Source organism: Diadema antillarum, unplaced genomic scaffold, assembly GCF_040938485.1.
Source record: "Diadema antillarum isolate AM-2024a unplaced genomic scaffold, OU_Dant_1.0 seq00001402_RagTag, whole genome shotgun sequence".
NCBI classification, from domain to species: Eukaryota; Metazoa; Echinodermata; class Echinoidea; order Diadematoida; family Diadematidae; genus Diadema; species Diadema antillarum.
Window position 1 is genome coordinate 77,381 of NW_027272157.1, and position 20,992 is coordinate 98,372.

Here is a 20,992-nt window from a genome sequence, read left to right on the forward strand (position 1 = left end):
CCTTACTTGCCTGGTGGTGTACTCATGGGCTGTATGACTCATGGACCTTTTTTCAAATGTTGAATTCGTGGGTTGTATGACTCGTGGGTGTCGGTCTTATGGGATGACCCCGACTTTCCGAGGGTAAGTTCTTCTTGAGATTCTTCAGGGAGGGGAAAGGTGAATTGATACTTGACCGAACCACAAACACTACCCCTGACATCCCCATCCCCCTCCCCTCCCCCCCCCCAAAAAAAAGAAATACAAAGCAAAATAAAACATTGCCTCTGCCGTATGATTGTGGGCTGCTGCTGAACACTTTGCCTGCCGGTCTTAACATATACCAGTTCCAAAGACGAATTAAGCCCAGGGACTTGTACTGTACCGCTCATGAAATCACTTCTTGGAATGCCACTTGACTGTTTTTGTCAGGCTCAACATTATCAGTTTAATAGTAAGTAGCAAATTCACATTCTTGTGTAAACGCTGTACGTTTACACACAAACTTTCTACACTTTTACACTATGCACCATTTCGCATTTGTTTTCCCACCTGGCAAGTGCTCAATGAGCGGAATATCTATGATCGTACTGTACAAAATAATTCAATGTGTATTTCTGAGGCCTTTGCCCCTGTTAAACATCGGTGTATAATGATGGTCTCCTGCATTTTTTATCACACTTATAGAGTTGCTTAATTTTTCAAACAGCAGGTATGTGAAATCTTTTTTTTTTCTTAATAAGTACATAACACCTGCTCGTATATATTTTGTAATATTAAGAAAAATGTTGCTGCATATATTCAAGTCAATTATTCACCGATTTGCATTTATTTCCACTGTTCAAATGTTACTCAATAACTTTGTTAATCTGGCCTTCTGTTATATTTTGTATGAAAAGGAATGCAGATATAAAATCCATTTAAATCAGATCAGGGCCCCGGCCGTTACATAAAAGTTACAATTATGGTAACTTTACCATCCAATGGTAACTACCATGGTAACAATACTCAACAACCAATCAAAATCAAGAATCCCATCGAAGTTACCATTGTATGGCAAAGTTACCATTGTTGTAACTTTTATGCAACGGGCCCCTGATCAAATCAAATTTAAAAAATGACGCAATAGAGCAACAGCATGCAGGCATTACTGCCAACATTCCACTTTTGACTGAAGAAAATTCATAACCTCTGTTTTATAGTTTACTTATTCATCCCAGAAAGATTGAAATTACCCGCACTTAAAAAAAGTAGGAAGAATAAGAAATACACTAATCTATCTCTGGCGGCATAAATGATTCCTCGCATATATCAATCTTTTTTTTCTTTCTATCATATTTGTGAAATCATTTGGAAGCAAAGAGAATATTAAGCAGAGGGAAAGGTTTAGGTGTGAATGTTCTTCAGTTTTGTCTCCTTTTACGAATGAAATTGGTAAGATCCGACATGTTTATTAAACTACAGGCGACCGTTTCATGAAGTTGTCAGCCCTGAGAAGTTGTCAGTCATTGACAATCACCATGGTAACAGTCAGTGACAAGAGCTTCTCAGCCAATCAAAACTGAGGATTTTGCTGAAATTGTCAGCGGTGACTACTTGTCAACGCCGACTAAATTGATGAAATACCCCGGATCAGCAATTGCGATCTTACAAATGTCAATTGTATAAAGAGACAAAATTGAAGAAAAGTCACAATTTGAAGAGATTATGACAATCAAGTACTAGTAGGTTGAGACAAACCAAGTCTTAAAATTAACAAGTTTTCCGATCATCCATCGTTATCATTGTAGCCAATAAACATGATCTGACTGATATCTAACACTGGCATGTAACATAGTCTGTTGTCTTCTTTGATATAAATGCTGTCGTCGAGTGATTGATATTGCTACATAAATATTCTGATGACCCCTTTCAGTGTAATGCAATCGTTTAAGCGAACATCGTATAAACACTGTATTTAGTTTGATGTTAATCTAACACCTTTCAACATTCACAGATCTTGCTCGAAATTCAGAAGATAGAAGATTCTGAGGGAATAGTAATTGGCACTAATCTTCAAAAGATGCCGTACACTCTCGCCTTTACCACCGAGGTTCTTCGCTTTCGTCCGGTCCTACCGCTTGGGTTGCCTCACGTAACCACAGAAGATGTCAGTGTACGGGACTACGTCATCCCTCGGGGAGCTACAATCATGGCGAACATTCTCGCCATACACAGTGACCCCCAAACCTGGGGTGACCCGGAAGTGTTCCGACCTGAGCGGTTTCTAAATGCCGACGGCACTGAGTTCGTGAAGAACAAAGCATTATGCCTTTTGGGGCGGGTAAGCATGATATATTCTGGAGCGACAAGATAATTGCTAGTCTAAATGTATAACTCGCTAGACAAAAGGCAAAAGAACAAAGAGAAAAGAACAGAATACAAAGTATTAACCTGCAGAACAGTTCTTAGACAGTAATTGACAGAATTGACATAAACAAACACATAAAATGAGATGATATTACTGACAAGACTGATTTCTGATAATGTTGTATTTGCAGAATTGCATGAAGCTTTCTCTGAATGTACATCTATGTGATAGAAACTCATGTGAGAGGTAACGACTGAACGGTCTGTCAATCTTTCAACATGATGTGTGCAACATTTAACGTGCAATTTGTCTTTTTTTTCAAACTCACTTGTAAGATCATGAAGAGGAAACGCAGGAGAAGAATTGTGCAAGATTTTTTTTCGAAGTGGTCTGAAGATAAGAAAGTTGAAGAATTTTCAAAGGTTCTCGTGTTTTCACAAGACATGGGGTATACTACACAACATCCCAAGTTGAACTGATCCCTCTTGCTCAGAGCGTCAGTGCTTCACAAATCCACCGTCCTCTCCATATAGAGAATTCAACATATTTTCACTTTTCAACCATAATGAAAGAGCACTTGACTAACCCCTTTCAAAAAGCAGGGGGAATAATGTTACTCTCAGAATGTGTCAAGTCGAGGGAATGCTTACTTTTCATTTGAAAGAAATGAAATGTTTATCTTTTTTATATAATTTCTTTACATTTCTTTTTCTCATCGTTGTCCTGCAGATTTGTCGCGAACTGTTGTAGACTTCTCATGCAGGACTGGTGGCACCAAACCTTTATAAATCCTTATTAGTTACTTTTGAATGGATTGTCAAACTTTCCTCAAACCTCACTTGTGTGTTCTACTAATATTGATGCAGTCATGCACTCCTCGTGCATATATAGGCCTATTTGGTATAGATTATAATTTGTTATTATTTTTTTTTTCGTAATTTTATTGTGGACTTTTCTCATTGAAGGCCGTCGAGTGTGTGTACGCGAACAACTGGCCAAGATGGAGTTCTTCATCTTCGTGGTGACCCTAGTGAAACATTTTTCCTTCTGCATGCCCGACGGAATCGAACCAAACTACGATTACGGACATCGCGTCACGACTCTTTTGCCGAAACCGTACGAAATCATTGCAAAACCTCGCTAAATCCTCATCTGACTACCACGCAACGTGGAGACAAGAACGCTTGTACACACGTTTGCACCTAGGGCTTTCAAGCCATTTTTACAGATGAACAAACAAACAAAGAAAGAAACAAAACAAACCCATTTTTAAAGTCCCTCCCCCACCCAGGGATATTTACTATTCTATTTCATACCTACGTACAATATTCATCAAAGTACATAATACATCGTAATACTTCTATTAAAACACTTCGTAAAACAGGCAATGGACTGTCGTGACTCAAAACTTCAGAACATTACATAAGAAAGCAGGTGTCCAAACAGACACAATTTTTCTGAAACACTTATAGCTTTTGATTATTTCTTGCAAAAAAGTCCATTATTACGATATTCCTGAGTGTTTCAGTTTCAGTTTCAGTAAGCTTTATTTCTCAACTTGTACGTAACAGAAGATAAGTGTAACAATATCGAACATATTATTCACAAGTCATGAAAATATAAACAAAATGTCGCATTACAAACATATAATCATGTGAATTTGTACATAGATATCATTTCAGATCTTTAAGTGTACAGGTGGAGGAGACCGTTATCAATAAGCAAAACGCTTGACTTGGATAACGGCCTCTGAACATAACATGCCTTATAACAATTTTGTATGTTATTTTATCTTTACATAAAAAAAAACACCACTAGGTATTCTTCTTCTTCTTCTTAATTTACAGTCATTAATTTCCTTTCTTACAACCGTGGAATACAATTCAATGCCGAATTACTGATAACAATAAAGCCAAATAATTCATTTTCCGTAGCGTATGTAATTTCTAAACCCACATAAGACAATCCATTCTCTTACTATTAAGATCGCTTTGTTTTACTTTGTTTTCTTTTATGTCTCAGCTATTCTAAAACCGATTTTCATCTAATAAACCTAGAATTCCTCTTAGAATGGCACGCTCTGTATATAGTTCATAAGTGGTTTCTTGGTATCTCACAAAAAGTTAAAAGCCCAATCCTCATCTCCACCATTAAACTATATCATCCCTTTAAGCTGTTTATGGGCTTTTACTCAAGTTCGGAGCCAACCTGAAAATTCGTAAAGATCGTATTGTCATCTTGTGTCAACTTCGCCAGAGTGTGACGTCAGCCATACTAACAGATTTCCCGTAGACGTTGCGAAGGTTCATTTTTTGTTAAATTTGTGTGTCCATTTTGCCCTCGGTATAGCCATCGTAATCTCAATGCGACGTCGTCTAGCCATCGTTGGGACCTTTGTGTGTCTTTCGGATGTTCTTCGGATAAACTTCTTAATGAAAATTCACAACCGCGTGTACATGACACTATATGTGTGTGGTTCGGGTGCCATCGAGCGACTATCTGTATACGCATTGTACTTGCTTCGGTTGTTGCTTGGCTGTTGACCAAGCTCGGCGCCAACTCTGTGCGAATTAAAAATTTCATATTCGTATGGTCATCTTGTGTCGATGTCGGAACAGTGTGACGCCAGCATTATTCAAAAGCATTTGTGGGAGCACGTATGTGACGATACTTATAGTGGATAAGACTCTTGAGTTTATGTCGGGATTCCGAATGTCGAATCCGGGCCAGTGCCTGCGTCCTTTGACAAGACATATTTTTATTTTTTTACATAAACCATCATTTTCGCACCGCGGTGACCTTCAAGATAAATAAGTGGACGCATGTCACTGATTTCTATGCAACTTTAGATCAACGACTCATTGTATGTAATTACCAATTGGACGGGTGTGCACGGATGGAAAATATGTGTCCCTATTCTACCAGAGCACGTTAATGCAGTAGCGCCGTCTACAGTTACCAGAACAGTTACGCTAATGATAAAGGGGAAATGAATGGTTTGTATTCCTGCATGGTTTATTATCCTGACAATAAATGCAAGTGCATTTCTGCATATGTGAAAATCAGGCTGTCCGACAGTTGTCGAAGTTTGATTTTCAATTCCATTCAATAGTGTATTCATTTTGATTAAAAAAAGAATAAAATAAATTACATGATACAAAGCAGTTTGGAAGGACAGATCATTGAGCACAGTATAAGTTGATAATGTACAAATGGTATCATAACGAAAAAAGAAGAAACAATGCATACTTTTCTATTGTGACAAAAGAAGAAGAAGAAGTGATCATAACGATGGAAAAGAGTGTTCCACTAAAGAGCTAAACTTGTAGGACGTGGAACAATCAAAAGAAAACAAACAGCAACCTCAACATTAAAATATAATGTACTTATGTTTAATGAAAATGTACCATTGTACTTGGTCATTGATTATGTGATGCTGATACACAAAAGCATACGTATACAAGCATACTATCAACAGTACTTGTTTTAGAATGCAAATAGAATATATTGTAACATAGCAATGATAAGACACGCACACTATTCAATCATTTGGCCGTGTACACCCGGAAAATGTGATGACCAAAAGAGAAAACATACACCCGGGGAACGACTTAAGAACGACTGTTGATCAGTTCTTGTGCTTAATTATTGAAATTCTGATAAGTATAGCACATCAGAACGTGTTCCGGTCGTTCTTAAGTCGTTCGTAACTTTAAGAACAGCTTTATGAAACATCCCCGCCACGCAAAACAACAACAACAACAACAACAACAATAAAAATAACAACAACAAAACACAGAAATAACGGAAATGAAGAAAAATACTCATACGCAGTTACTAGACAACGAAGAACGAGGGAAAAGGAGCAACAAGGAATGGAGAAGGAAAAGGAAGAGGAAAGGAATGAAAGAGGTCTGAAAGACAAGTAAAAATATACAGGATTTTTCATAAACATGAACATTGATTCAGTTTTGTTGACAGGTTTACCCTGTTCTTATTTTTTATCCTTCTCATTCGTTGTTTTTGACATGATTTCTTTGACACAGAAAAATACCCAATGTACATGTATATGGGGGAGCGAAGTGTACCAATCGCCATAATCCGTCCACTTTTGGTGTTGATTTTGCTTGAATCAAGATTAAACTCGTGTCTGAGAAAACTGAGGTGACTTCATTTACACCATATATAAAAAATAAAAGAATCCCATTTTCTTTGCTCATTTTCCCCACTAATAAATTATATTCATTTCAATTCAATTCAATTCAATTCAATCCAATTTATTTCCACAAATCTGATAAAAAAGACAATTACATTGTACATCACAGCATACAAGGGACATCATAAAAGCAAATGAAAAATATACAAAACATAAGGTTTATATCAAGAGAAGTGGAGAAATCAGCATAGGCTTAAACCAGCCTTTCAAGGTTAATCCCCAAGAAATATATTCAACTATACATGGACAAGACAAAACACACATCATAAAAACTTAAACAGAAGACATTACAGAGTACATAAGCGACAAGAGGCAAGACAACAAGGCAAGTTAGCATAATGTGTTAATCCTTATACATAATGATAATTTAATTAAGAATTATACAAAGCAGAAAAATTATTGACTTAACAGATGTATTTTTTATCTTTTCTTGAATAAATTCAAACGTACACTTTAAGTCATTTGGCAATGCGTTCCATAAAGAAAGACCAGCATAACATATTGTTGGCCTGGAGTGATTATATTTATAATTTGGAATATACACATTATAAAATTGCCGAGTATTATATGTGTTATATATATATATATATATATATATATATATATATATATATATATTATATTATATTATATTATGTTATATTTCTGGTCAGTTTCCCTCTGTTTGCGTTTGTTACATACTCAAAAAGCTGCATCACTTCGGTGATCACTCGCCATTTCCCCCAAGTTGAATTATCCTTCGGGTTTTTGTCAGGTTCAAGTGTGTGCGAGTGTGTCACACAAACACACTGCTATAGCTGCCCTTCTGACCATTCGTGCATTGAGAATTAAGAATTTCTGGGACGAACAATGAACTAGGGCTTTCTATAGCTCAGTCGGTAGAGCACCGGGCTAGCACCCGGAGGTCTGGGATTGGATCCGAATCCCGTTGGAATCCCATTTTCTTTGCTCATTTTTCCACAAAAAAAAAAGAAAGAAAGAAAGAAAGAAAAAAGTGTTCCAACTTGTCTAAGACCATAAAGGAGGTATTCTTCCTTATTCTGAGACTCAAGAGCAAAGAATCCCGGCTTGACTATTCTTCCTAAAGCTTTGCCTCCGAATAACATGTCTCACGTCCCATGTCTATACAGTGGGGAGGGAAGGTGGGGTGACAACACTACACCGGGGGGGGGGGGGGGGGGGGAGGGGGGTTCATGAAGCGTCTTGTCCGACAAACTTGTCGGACAAAAACTTGTCGAACAAACTTGTCGGACAAAATACTTGATTTGTATTCAGCCAATCAAATGCAAGGATTTCAGTAGCTTATAACAGTTTGTCAGAAAAATATCCGACCAAAACGCTTCATGAAATGCCCCCCCCCCCCCCCCCGATGTGACAGTTGCTGGCAGAATTTCCCTATACCAGGATACCTTTCTATTGTAATTTTCACATCCTTTCATAATGCTCCTATGGACATTTTCATTCCAACCTTGGGTGCTATATACCAATGAATTTTCCCTGGTTTATATAATATACACCTTAGATCTGACCATGTCACACTAAAATAGGTGTAATTACTGGAATACTGTACTTTTTCTTTACACCTTTCTGTACGAATGAGTTTAATGTGCACAAAATTGCACACACATCCCTATGGACAAGGAATTACTGCAGTATGCAGGGAGTTAATAAATGATGACCAATGTTTCTGAATGGCAGTGTATGACTTTGAAAAAGATGTCAGGTAATCAATACCACAGTACACTATATTACCTATCAAATACTAATAAACTTGGACAGAAAGAGAGTAATTCCTTTTCCAAAGACCTCGGTTGTTCGATCGTCATTCTATACTTGGGAAAACAGGTCTTTCACATATACGTCGTCTTTTGTATATTTGCTCTCGAGGGGGAGGACTGTAAAAGATACTCATTTAGAACGTAGTGTTTTAATAGAAAGAAAGAGATATGATGTCTGAGCGTAATGCTTGATTTCAAAATGTATGAAAAAGTTTGCAATATGCCGTCAGGGAAACTCGACTTTCCGAGAGGAAGGCTAACCTTGCTATTATTTGTGACCGTGCATCACAATTTCACAAAACGAACAAAAAGGTCGCACACACTGATTTTGCGTGAGGACTGAAAATAAGTGAAATGGGTCAACCGAGCCGATCTTGACTTTTTCATATTTTCTGAAAGAGCAATTCTTCTTTTACATTATGCTAAAATTTGGGGTCATAAAAAGGGGCGGATAAGTGTGTCTTTTAGGAGTTTATCCCGAACATTTTTGGTAGAATAGTGTGATTAGGTGTGTCTTTAGAGTCCCTTTTTCATTTCTGAAAAACCTTGTATACACTCTTCAATTTCAACTCTAATAACTATTGAAATGATTGTGCTACTGCTTTGAAAGTTGGCGTTGATTATGGAGAGAATGTGTTAATGAGGCATGCCTAATTTCAGTTTAATCTGATAATCCCTTTATTGTTGTTACTCGGGTGGTTTATTTCCTGTTTTTTTGTCCAATTCATCGCACAGCCAGCACGGTTTGGTGAAGATTAAGCGCATGAATAGACACTGTACTTCAGAGCCTCTTTTCTCAGATCACACTTTTCCTAAGTTTGTGCTTTCTTTCCAATATTTAGATAAGTTAGGAGAGTCCATTTGATTTGAGTTAGATATCATTTTAAAGCTTAAAGTCTCCTCTTTTAGAATATGGTCTTAACTAAAAATTCATGTCTGGCGACCTTTTTGTCTGTTTTGTGGTGCAGGGTCACATTTGAAAACTAATGTGTCTTCTTTCCTGAATAGCACGAAGCCAACATGACAGCGCATTTTCTTTCGTCGAGTATAGACGAGAAATTTAATTTTCTTTCATATATGTGCGTATAAAAATGCGCCTCCATGTTGACTTCTTTATAGAATTTCTTTTCCATTTATATGTCAGAGATGGGAAAGTCATCGCCATTCTGTTGTTTCTGTTATTTCCCCATTTCTTTGGAATAAACTCCCTCTTTATTATCGTAATGCTGAAAATGTTGATAGGTTCAAGTTACTGTTGAAAACTTATCTGTTTACTCAACCTTAATTCTGTTGTTGTTGTTGTTGTTGTTACTGTCGTTATATTATAGTATGTACATAATACTGTATTTCATTTTTATGGCATAATTTTTTTCCCGAATTGATGCGCTTAGAAACATCAGTATCAAGCGCTATATAAATGTTATTCATTATCATTATCATTATTCACTTTGTACAGTCTCGCCCAGCATGGAAATTCTCGGCGATTACGTAAAGCCACGCATAACTCTCGACTTTCCGAGATAACGGCCTCTCCCGGGAAATCGAGAGTTTCCCTGACTGACATACCTTCACTAAACAGACATGACAGAGGCGGGATTCCTGGGATACCTATTCAATATAGGGCAACCCGAGAACCTCGTAGGGTGAGATTCGCTATTCCGAAGGTTCGTTAATCTGAAAATGAAATAAGTTTCGTCATTCCGAAGGTGCGTTAATCTGAAAATGAAATAAGTTTCGTTATTCCGAAGGTGCGTTAATCGGAAAACAATAATTTCCTATATAGTGTACCTAAAATGTTCGTTAATCCGAAAAATGAAATAAGGTTCGTTTATCCGAAAATGAAAAGAAGTTGCGTACTAACGAGTCTTCGGACTTACGAACCTTATTGCTTATTTCGGTTTCTGATTAACGAACCGTCGGAATGACGAATCTTTCATCATCTTCCAATAAACGAACCTGCGGAATAACAGACCTTTATTTCATTTTCGGATTAAAGAATTTTCAGAATACCGGACCGTAAAGCATTTCGTAACACCCTTTAAAGAGAGAATCACAATGCAATACTTGTATTGACCTTTTCACACCAACACTTTTGGACATCCTCGTATCAAAATCGTGCACATTGTGAGTGTACTTGCGCATGCGTGTGTGTGTGTGTGCGTGTGTGTGTGTGTGTGTGCGTGTGTGTGTGTGTGTGTGTGTGTGTGTGTGTGTGTTGATTATTATGAGTAAACTTCAATTGCCGTGTACCTTGTGAGCCACAGTCACTCTGTTTGAGTCCTATAGAAGTGGGTGAACACTGATGATCTGCCAAGGTACCATACGGTGACCCTGACACTATTCCTATCATTCAATGATGTGAACAAATCAACTGCAGCAAAATCATAGCTGATTAATCTTCTCACAGTATGCAATACCACTGGTGCACTGGGGGTTTGAACGTACGCCTTTACCCAGTAGATTTGTCCATCATTTGCTATTAAAGTCAGAACTGCTGAAAGGTAGCCGCAGTTTAGCAGGTGGCAGCTCCGTAGTCCTTGGAGAACAATTTGTAAGTATTTCAGATATTTTTCTTAGTTTTCCTTAGGCAACAGGCCTGTATTTGCCTTGTTTATTTGTTGACATTTCCAAATTGGCTTTATATACGTATAAATCTAACGATGTCTTGCAACTAGATATTTTCTTTCTCTTTTCATCCTCCTCGCACTTCACCTTGATATCATACTTGTATTTAAAAAAAATGTTATCGAATTTACCACCGTCACGCTGTAAACTATTCGAATATTTATACCATCTAATTTAAAGCACTACCAAAAGCTATATCACACACATGCTCTGTCTACAGAGAAATACATCCCACGGTAAGGTGCCATAACTTTTCTCGCTTTTTAGCTCACCTAAGCCGAAGGCTCAAGTTAGCCATTGCTATCGGTCGGCGTCCGTCGTGCATCGTGCGTCATCCGTTTTACATTTTCAGCCTTTTCCTTAAACCCCATGAAAGATTTTTACCAAACTTGGCAGGTATAAGGGGAAAGTGGTGGTGTAAAACGGACCACCTTGTCTCCTCATATCTCTATAGTGAAAAAAAAAATGATCGGAGGGTTTTTGTTATTGTTTGTGTGTGTGGGGGCCGTTTTGTTTGTTTTTGTTTGGTTGAACTACAAAGCTCCTACTTTAGAATCCTTTGGTTTTCAATAGATTTTATAAAGTTAGAAATTTCCTTGGCAATGATTACCAATAAGTTTTCATTTGCACTATAAGCACACAGTTAAGAGTGACTTAGTACAACTAGATTATTGTCATCCACACATGCCTCATATTCAATCATGTATTTCAAATATCCAATTTTGAGTAGATGCATAACATTATTTTGAAACTGTTGCTCTCCTTCGCCACTGAAATGCCTGCACGGAGACTTCTTTATTTATTGTAATGAGCATGGCCACATTTTATTGTTAACTCATAAAAGACATTCCAGTGTGCTTGCGAGTTGTTTTGAATCAGTAACAGTACATTCAATTCAATATTTTTTTCCCATCAAACAAAAAAGTAATGCATGATACGAAGTACGCATTTGTTAATTCAAATATTGTTGAGCAATTTGAAAAAAGAAAGTCTTAAGATATGATACATGTATGGATAATATATGTAAGGATAAAACGGGAAAGCAATAAGCACTTTGCAATAACGATGAATAAATAAAACGATGGAAAGGAGTGATATAATGGGAAGCGAAGCTATTAGTAAAACGTTGATACTCGAATAGAAAAAAAAAACAAACAACCCCACAATATGCTAAGAACATATACACCCAAAATTAATCTAAACACGTGTATCACCCCTAAATGTAATATCAACGCTAAATGTAATATCGACCCTAAATGTAATACACCTTAACCCTAAATGTAATAACAACCCTAAATGTAATACATTTTAACGCTAAATGTAATAATCGAGTCAACCCTAAATGTAATACATTTTAACCCTAAATGTAATAACCGGAGACAACCCTAAATGTAATACATGTCAACCCTAAATGTAATATCGACCCTAAATGTAATACATGTCAACCCTAAATGTAATATCGACCCTAAATGTAATACTTTTTAACCCTAAATGTAATATCGACTCTAAATGTAATATTTTTTAACCCTAAATGTAATATCGACCCTAAATGTAATACTTTTTAACCCTAAATGTAATATCGACCCTAAATGTAATACATCTTAACCCTAAATGTAATATCGACCCTAAATGTAATACACCTTAACCCTAAATGTAATAACAACCCTAAATGTAATACATTTCAACCCTAAATGTAATATCGACCCTAAATGTAACATCGACCCTAAATGTAATACATCTTAACGCTAAATGTAATAACAACCCTAAATGTAATACATTTTAACGCTAAATGTAATAAAAATACTTAATGTAATTCATGTCAACCCTATTAAATATAATACATTCAACGCTTAATGTAATTACGACCTTAAATGCAATACACCTGATTATAGAGAGGGTAAGCAACACAGAATATCGGGCAAAATGTCAGGGGGTATACGAAGGAGATAATTATGACGCAATTTTCTCTCGCACTCTTGAAAGAACGGCAATAGTTGCTTGACTTGTTTTTGTTGTTTACCCAGGTAAAAATCACACAGTCATATTAAATCTATTGTTTGCTGCAAAGTTAATTAGGTCCATGTGACATAGTTCTTAAATATCATACTATCACATAAACATTTTGTATTCCAATCTTTATTCAGTGTTCATTATTGCTTAGGGTTTTGTTGAAAAAGAAAAAAATGGGCAAAAGTTAAGTCAGTTTGCCTTACTCATACATTTACATATCATAGAAAAGTCAATATACAAATGGTGACTCAAAGATGATAAAAAAAACCATCTATTTCTTTTTGCTTTACTGGCATTTTTAAATTCATTTCGTGTACCCTCCCCACGACCAATTGTCCCAGTTTCGTGTCACTAAGTATAGTACTGATTACCAGGAGTACCGGTGAACAATGTCATGAGGCTAATATTTCGGACAGTGATTTGCTGCCATGTCAATGTGTGACAGCTATTTCGTCATTGAAACATTACATATCAGATAATGATGGTTCGTAAAGAATTTGCGAAATCTTTCTAAATCTTTCTAATTTCTAATTTTCTCAATCTACTCGCTCTATCATCCCGTTTCATGAGTAGGTATATTTCCTTTTCTTGCAATATTATTTATATTCAGAATTTCCTTGTAGAGAATTTTTGCCCATTTGTTTTTCTTTTTCATCAAAACTTTAAACTAACATGAACACTGAATGAAGATTGGAATACAAAATGTTTATGTGATTGTATGATAAAGGTATAGATTAAAAAGAAAAACTATGTCAAATGTACCTAATTAACTTTGCAGCGAACAAAGGAATTAATAAGACTATGTGATCTTTACCTGGGTAAACAACAAAAACAAATCTAAGCAACTATTGCTGTTCTTTCAAGAGTGCTGTAAAAAGTTGCGTCATATCCCCTTCATATACCCCTGACCTTTTGCCCGATATTCTGCGTTGGTTACACTCTCTATAATGAGATTTTTACGTTTAGGGTGGTAATTACATTAAGCGTCAAGATGTATCACATTTATAGGGTTGACATGAATTACATTTAGGATTGTTATTACATTTAGCGTTAAAATGTATTACATTTAGGGTTGTTATTACATTTAGCGTTAAGATGTATTACATTTAGGGTCGATGTTACATTTAGCGTTGACATGTAATGCATTTTATAGGGTCGATATTACATTTAGGGTTGACATGTATTACATTTAGGGTTAAGGTGTATTACATTTAGGGTCGATATTACATTTAGTGTTAAAAAGTATTACATTTAGGGTCGATATTACATTTAGGGTTGACATGTATTACATTTAGGGTCGATATTACATTTAGGGTTAAAAAGTATTACATTTAGGGTTGACATGTATTACATTTAGGGTCGATATTACATTTAGGGTTGTCTCCGGTTATTACATTTAGGGTTGACTCGATTATTACATTTAGCGTTAAAATGTGTTACATTTAGGGTTGTTATTACATTTAGGGTTAAGGTGTATTACATTTAGGGTCGATATTACATTTAGGGTTAAAAAGTATTACATTTAGGGTCGATATTACATTTAGGGTTGACATGTATTACATTTAGGGTCGATATTACATTTAGGGTTGACATGTATTACATTTAGGGTCGATATTACATTTAGGGTTGACATGTATTACATTTAGGGTTGTTATTACATTTAGGGTCGATATTACATTTAGCGTTGATATTACATTTAGGGGTGATACAACACGTACCCTTACAGTATTTGAAAATTGTATATATACATATATGTATATATAATTATATATAATTGAATATATATATATACATATTTTATATATATACATGTATATAATCAAATATATATCTATTATCTATAATATACATACATAATTATATATATACATACAATGTATATATGCATATGTATGCATATGATACTTTGATCTTAAGCATATCGTAAACAGAAGTTGTTTTTAAATACAAGTAAATATAACGTATCACTGTACGGACATTGTTCATATTCAATAACACGCAATTATAAGTTTCATTTGTCGTATAATTGGTGATGATAGTTGAAGGTTTTAGAATGCCCGCCAGACTAAATTAGTAGATAATGCACTGACCGCCATGCGTATCCATGGCATTGTCAGCAAACACCATTCTGAATAGGTTGGGATAATGGTTTGTAGAGTTGTTACTCTCAAACAAATGAAAGGGTTCAGCTTTTTGTAGGCTTATATTTTATTCTTTCTCTAATTTTCTTTTTCTTCAGCAGATATTGACCCATTTCACGTTTCATCTATTTTCAATCACTACTTGAAATGTTTTCAACAGCATGAATTTCATTTCGTTTCACTGCTCAGCATAGATGATTTGGTTGTATTAATGAAGGAAAGAAAATGTCCAATAAAACAACACGACATTATCTCTGCCCTGCAGAAATCCAGGTCAGCACACGGCACATCGTCATCAACGGAAAATGGCGCTTCCCGATATCTTATCATCTTTCAAGGAGGGCGCCCTCCTGGCAGCGGTTGCTGCTCTAGCAATCACGTGGTACATACGAACATTCTGGGTCCATGTTACCGACAAACTCCCGCCAGGGCCCTGCAGAAAGCCGTCCCCTTTCCACTTCATCGGCCGACTTTTCTCCTTTCAAAATTTCCTGCAACGGATCATGAGTATTAACAAAGAGTAAGTTTTTACGCTTCACTGATATCTTTTTTTTCTTAAATCCCAAACCTTTATTCCTTCATAAAAGAAATGGCAATTATGTAAAGTAGATTGAGTACATTAACATAATCTAGAACTTAAAAAAAAAAGACACATACACGACGTTGCTTTATACATACACATGTACGCACACAACGCACACTCATATGAATACACAAGCCTTTGAGTAATTTTTTAATATTTAGGAACGAGCAGACGTACAGTGCTATAGAAGATGGATATAAGAACACATTATTGCTTTAAGCAGCCATGAGCGAAATCATGGCGACTGTGTCTTCGGTCACAGCATGAGACAAATAACACTCATGTCCAAATGAAAAGTAAAAAAAAAAGTAAGTACAGGGTATTAAATTAGCGTAAAAGTTGGCATAGATCATTTTCTTTCTTTTATTTCTATGAAGCATTACATTGAATGCGAATAGAACTCGATCCTATAAGGGGGTATCTCACTGAGCGGCGAGCGTTTGCGAACGTAGCGAATTTGGGAATTCGCCAGGGTTCGTAAACGGTTGCAAAAGGTTCGTTAACATTCGCAAGAAAGTTCGCAAACGGTTTTTATTGTCGCAAACAGTTTCTCTTGTCGCAAAGAAATTTTGAACATGTTCAAAATTTCTTTGCGAACCTTTGCGAATTTGTATTTTCGCTAACAGTTGCAAACATTCGCAAAAATTCGCAAACGGTCGTAATACGGTGTCGCTAACATTTTTATATGATTCGCCACTGCTAGCGAACAAGTAACCACATGGTTCCTATGTAAAAGCTTCTGAAACAGACAAGGTTCCACTCTAAGAAAGTTCTTGAAGCTTTTGACATCTCCATCATGATTGTAATTGCTTCAAAAGCTTTTCATATTGACTAAAGTCTGTCCTCTGCAACAAGCACTCTCTGACTCTCTTTCTTTTCTTCTTCCTTTCTTGTTTTTCTTTATTTTATTTCTCTTATGCTGCACAAATAATAGCTGTAGCAGCAGCCTGACAAAGCAGCTCTTCAAGGATAGCAACACCTTGAGCCTCTTCTTGGCAGAAATTTATTTCCATATCCTGGAAATCCATCTTGAACGGTTGTCACAAGAGATCTGAATTCAGTGGAAGGTTTTATGTCGTTTTATGGGCCTTACTATTCACAATCGCCTGGTACTTTTTTAGGTCCAAGAACATTCGCAAAATTGTCGCAAATAACTTGCAAACAGTTGCTAATATTTGCAAAACTGTCGCTAACATTTGCAAAATTGTCGCTAACATTTGCAAAATTGTCGCTAACATTTGCTAATAGTCGCCACCTGTGTTCGCAAACACTTTCGCAAACATTCGCTAAAGTGTTGCTAATTGTCGCTAAACATCGCTAAAAGTCGCTAACTGTCGCTAATGGCAGGAGCGAACTTTGATTTTTCGCAAACATTCGTCAGAAAAGTTGGCGAATCTCAAATTCGTTACGTTCGCAAACGTTCGCCGCTCAGTGAGATACCAGCTTGGTTTAATATGTCTATGGCAAGCCAAGTGTCCCATAAATCGAAAAACTCGAATTATCGACAAACTCGATTTATCGACCTATAAACTTAGTTTATCGCCGAAAGCAAAGATTATTAAATTTGCCGATAAACCGAGATATTCGACATGCGGGACGCTTGACTGACCATGATGTGGCTGCTTCTTATCAATCCAATGTACAAGGTACGGAGACATCGCTTTCCTGCATGAAGGAGGTCAGAGACTCGTGTTCGTCTCAAGCCCATCTCTAGTCGACGAAGTGCTGGTCAAGCAAGCAAACCTGACTTCCGGTCGCCCAAAGCTTCCGATCTTCAAAAACATCATGGACCATACCAAAGGTACTATAGGAGATAACTCAATCGCTCTATCTGTGCATACGTGGCTATCAATCAATCTTTTACTATATTCTGCAATTATTTCATTTGACACATCATCTATCCATGGGTCTTAAGGCAGGCATGGGACAGTTTTTACATTTCATTTCAATTGACTATTAATTTTGTAAAGAAAGGAATTTTACAGGTGAAATGCAGCTAGCTATCACCCTCAAGAAATGTTTTGTTTCCACTCAACGGGTTTTACATACATGAATGCTTTTATAAGTAGTACAATCATCTATGAATCTATGAATAAATGTACATTTCTCTTATCCGTTTACTATTCACATTAACTTTCAGCTAATGTATGTTTATCTATACTCTTGGTATATCGATATAACGTCAGAGTTTGCCTTTACAGAAATGCATTTCACACCAGTAATATTACATATACGCAATAGTACAGGAAGGGGCTGCTTATGACGGAGGGATAGCATGGATAGGGTGGAGAAGAGACATTTCTATATTGCTGAAAAGTTACGGACTTGAAATAGCGCAGGAATGTACAGTCAAACCTGCCTTAGGGACCTCCTGTCTGTGGCGACCACCTGTCTATAACGATCTCTCTTTTCATTTCCCTTGGATGACCGCTATAAATATGTTTGACTGTGTTTTAAACAGGCCTGTATATAGCTTTGTGACTGCAGTAAGTCATGATTAGGTGACACGTGTGAAATACCTATCCCTTCTGTTTCTGTGGAAATTATTTATCTATTTCTTAATTTCTTTCTTTTTGTGCAAATTTTGTTTATCGATTGTCTCATATTTTGATAATTTGCTGCTGATACTTTACACTGTCTTGATGTGATTTGATGTCGGAACCAAATCTAAACTTTGGCTGAAACGGAAACTATGGCTACATAGGGAGATTTGTTTTCAATTATTATATCGTGTATGGACAAAACCTGTAGATAGGATGTTACTGGGCTGGAATCAGCCTGATGCGTCTAAAGCATCACACACTACATAGATACTAATACCAAAAAAAAAAATGTATCTACCGACACACAAGCACAAAGAGCAGGCACGAAAGTAGAAAGCATCGACGTAAATATGACAATCATCTAAATTGAACTTTTACCTGGTAGGCAAAGCATTTGATGACAATAAATGCGAAATACCTATGTAATTTACTAGGCACATGCTTGATGAGTGGAATATCTGCAGCTTTACTCAGTACACAAATATTACACTCACAAATTAATCTTACCGGAACACAAGCACAAAACCCAGACAAGAAAGTATAAAGCGTCAACGTAAACGAGACATTGATTGATATTTGAAACGTAACAAAGTAGTTGGGCAAGGCATTTCAAAATGACAATAATCGCGAAATGTTTTGTAATGAATCTTCTGGAGTTTAATATGTCTCACTCATCAATCATTTATGCAATCAATACTACACTCACAGATGGTTCTAGGAACACGTAGGCACAAACTTCAGACATGGAGTAGATAACGTTTGCGTAGATCTCATGGCCTTAATTGCTATCTACCGGCACTACACACAAAACCCAGACATGAAAATATAAAGCGTCGAAGTTAATCTGATATTAATGAATATTCGAAATTTTACACGGTATGCAGATTATACAAGGCATTTTATGACGGCAATTACGATCATCGGTGCAATATGGCGGATTACTAAACATCCATCCAAGTCGCTATTGTCATGATTGTGTGAAAGGGGCTTAATGAGGTAGAGAGGATAGACATGAATCTGTTGTCAATAAAGTACAGTCAACTCCGAGTAAGTCGACCGCGCATATGTCGAATAATCACCCAAGTCGGAAGAAACTTACGGCGGTCTCCTTCCTTTGTCGTAGGTGGCGTAGTTTTCTGCGAGGGCGACGTCTGGTTTGACACTCGCCGCTTTGTTCTGACGGCTCTGCGTCACTTCGGGATGGGAAAAAAGGTAATTGCCAATGAAACCAAGGGAGAGGCGACGCTGCTCGTTCAAGAGTTTGCAGCAAAAGATCGTCTTTCCTTTAACCCCGCAAGGTTAGTTAACCGTGCTGTCTGCAATGTCATCGCCCGAATCACTGTTGGACGTAGATTCGCGTATTCCGACGAAAAAGTAGGAAACGTCATTTCCAGCATCAACACCATATTCGGAAGTGACATTGTATTGGTCCCCGATGCGCCACTCTTCTTATTGAAGAAAGAGCGCTGTGCCGTTACGCACGTCTGAGATTTCCTCAACACGGAGATTAAGCAACATGAAGAAACATTCGATGGAGATTACCTGCGAGATTTGGTCGATATGTTTCTTGCCGAGGAGAAAAAACAAACAGCGGACAGCAAGAAGACCCTTCCCAGTAAGGAACACATTTGGAAGCCGCTTTTTGACGTTTTTTTTGGCCGGTACCGACACAACATCGATGTCGATAACATGGGCAATTCTTTTCTTGGCTGGTTTACCGAGCTGTCAAGAAAAGGTTAGTACTGGTTGTCAAAGGAAATTAGATAATAATGTGCAAATTGTCTTTTACTGATTGGATGTCAGTTTGAAAATGATGAGACACATTTCACAAAGAGAATAAGAAATGTGGGGAAAATGTTCAAAAATTGTTACCTCACTTGATCTGGTCTAACCACAAAAATATCAAGATATATCCTGCCATCATGATGTACGTAAGTCTGTTAAGTCTATCCCTGCCCATGGGTCACGGGACGGTGGGGGTGGTTCGGGGGCACGTCCCACACACACACTCACCCGCACTCGGCACTTAAAAGAAAAGGAGGAAAACCTGACTTTCTGGGTGTGGGGAATATTGCACCTGCGCCCCCCCCCCCCTACACTCACACACACACACACACACACACACACACATACACACACACACATACACTATTGCCTCTTTAAAATAGAGAGAGAGAGAGAGAGAGAGAGAGAGAGGAATCGATAAAAATGGGGGGGGGGAGAAAAGAAGTGACTTTCCGGGTGCACATCGCAAGTTTGACTCCCACAAGTCATGCAACCCACGAGTCATACAGCCCGTGAGTTCGACAATTAAGCAAACAAGGCCCACGAGATCGACAAATTAAACCCCATGTTGTAATGTCGAACTCGTGGGTTCTATGACTCGTGGGTATCGATCTTATGGGATGACCCCGACTTTCCGAGGATAAGTTCGTCTTGAGATTCTTCAGGGAGGATGAAGGGTGAATTGATACTTGACCGAACCACGAGCACTACCCCTAGCTGACACCTATCCCCCTCCCCCACATAAAAAGCCATAGCAAAACAAAACAAAGCATTCCTCTGCCCTAGGCTGCTATTGAATACTTTTCCTGCGGATGTTAGCATATAACTCTCCTAAAGACGAACTAAACCAAGTGACTTGTATTGTGCCGCTTATGAAGTCACTTCTTGGAATGTTAAGCCCAATGCCCGCTTTGCAACCTGAGCCTGCTAGCTGGTGCGAGCTGTATGGAAATCAGTCATTTCGTCGACGAAATGATCATTT

The 20,992-nt window shown here is 37.3% G+C and overlaps 1 protein-coding gene across 1 annotated transcript; it reads left to right on the forward strand.

Annotated features, from left to right (window-relative positions):
• Nucleotides 1-15,404: 15,404 nt before the first annotated feature.
• On the forward strand, nt 15,405-19,713 carry LOC139709064 (cytochrome P450 2F5-like). The gene is made up of 3 exons (XM_071621030.1): nt 15,405-15,619; nt 17,329-17,483; nt 19,349-19,713. Exons 1-3 carry the CDS (start codon nt 15,405-15,407, stop codon nt 19,711-19,713), a joined length of 735 nt encoding a protein of 244 aa, XP_071477131.1.
• The last annotated feature ends 1,279 nt before the right edge of the window (nt 19,714-20,992 follow it).

What these genes read in the sequence shown, in the direction of transcription:
- LOC139709064 (XM_071621030.1), top strand. Translation starts at nt 15,405, where the DNA reads ATGGCGCTTCCCGATATCTTATCATCTTTCAAGGAGGGCGCCCTCCTG. An exon ending in ATCATGAGTATTAACAAAGA is followed by an intron (nt 15,620 to 17,328) that starts GTAAGTTTTTAC and finishes CCAATGTACAAG; the next exon opens with GTACGGAGACATCGCTTTCC. An exon ending in CATCATGGACCATACCAAAG is followed by an intron (nt 17,484 to 19,348) that starts GTACTATAGGAG and finishes CCTTTGTCGTAG; the next exon opens with GTGGCGTAGTTTTCTGCGAG.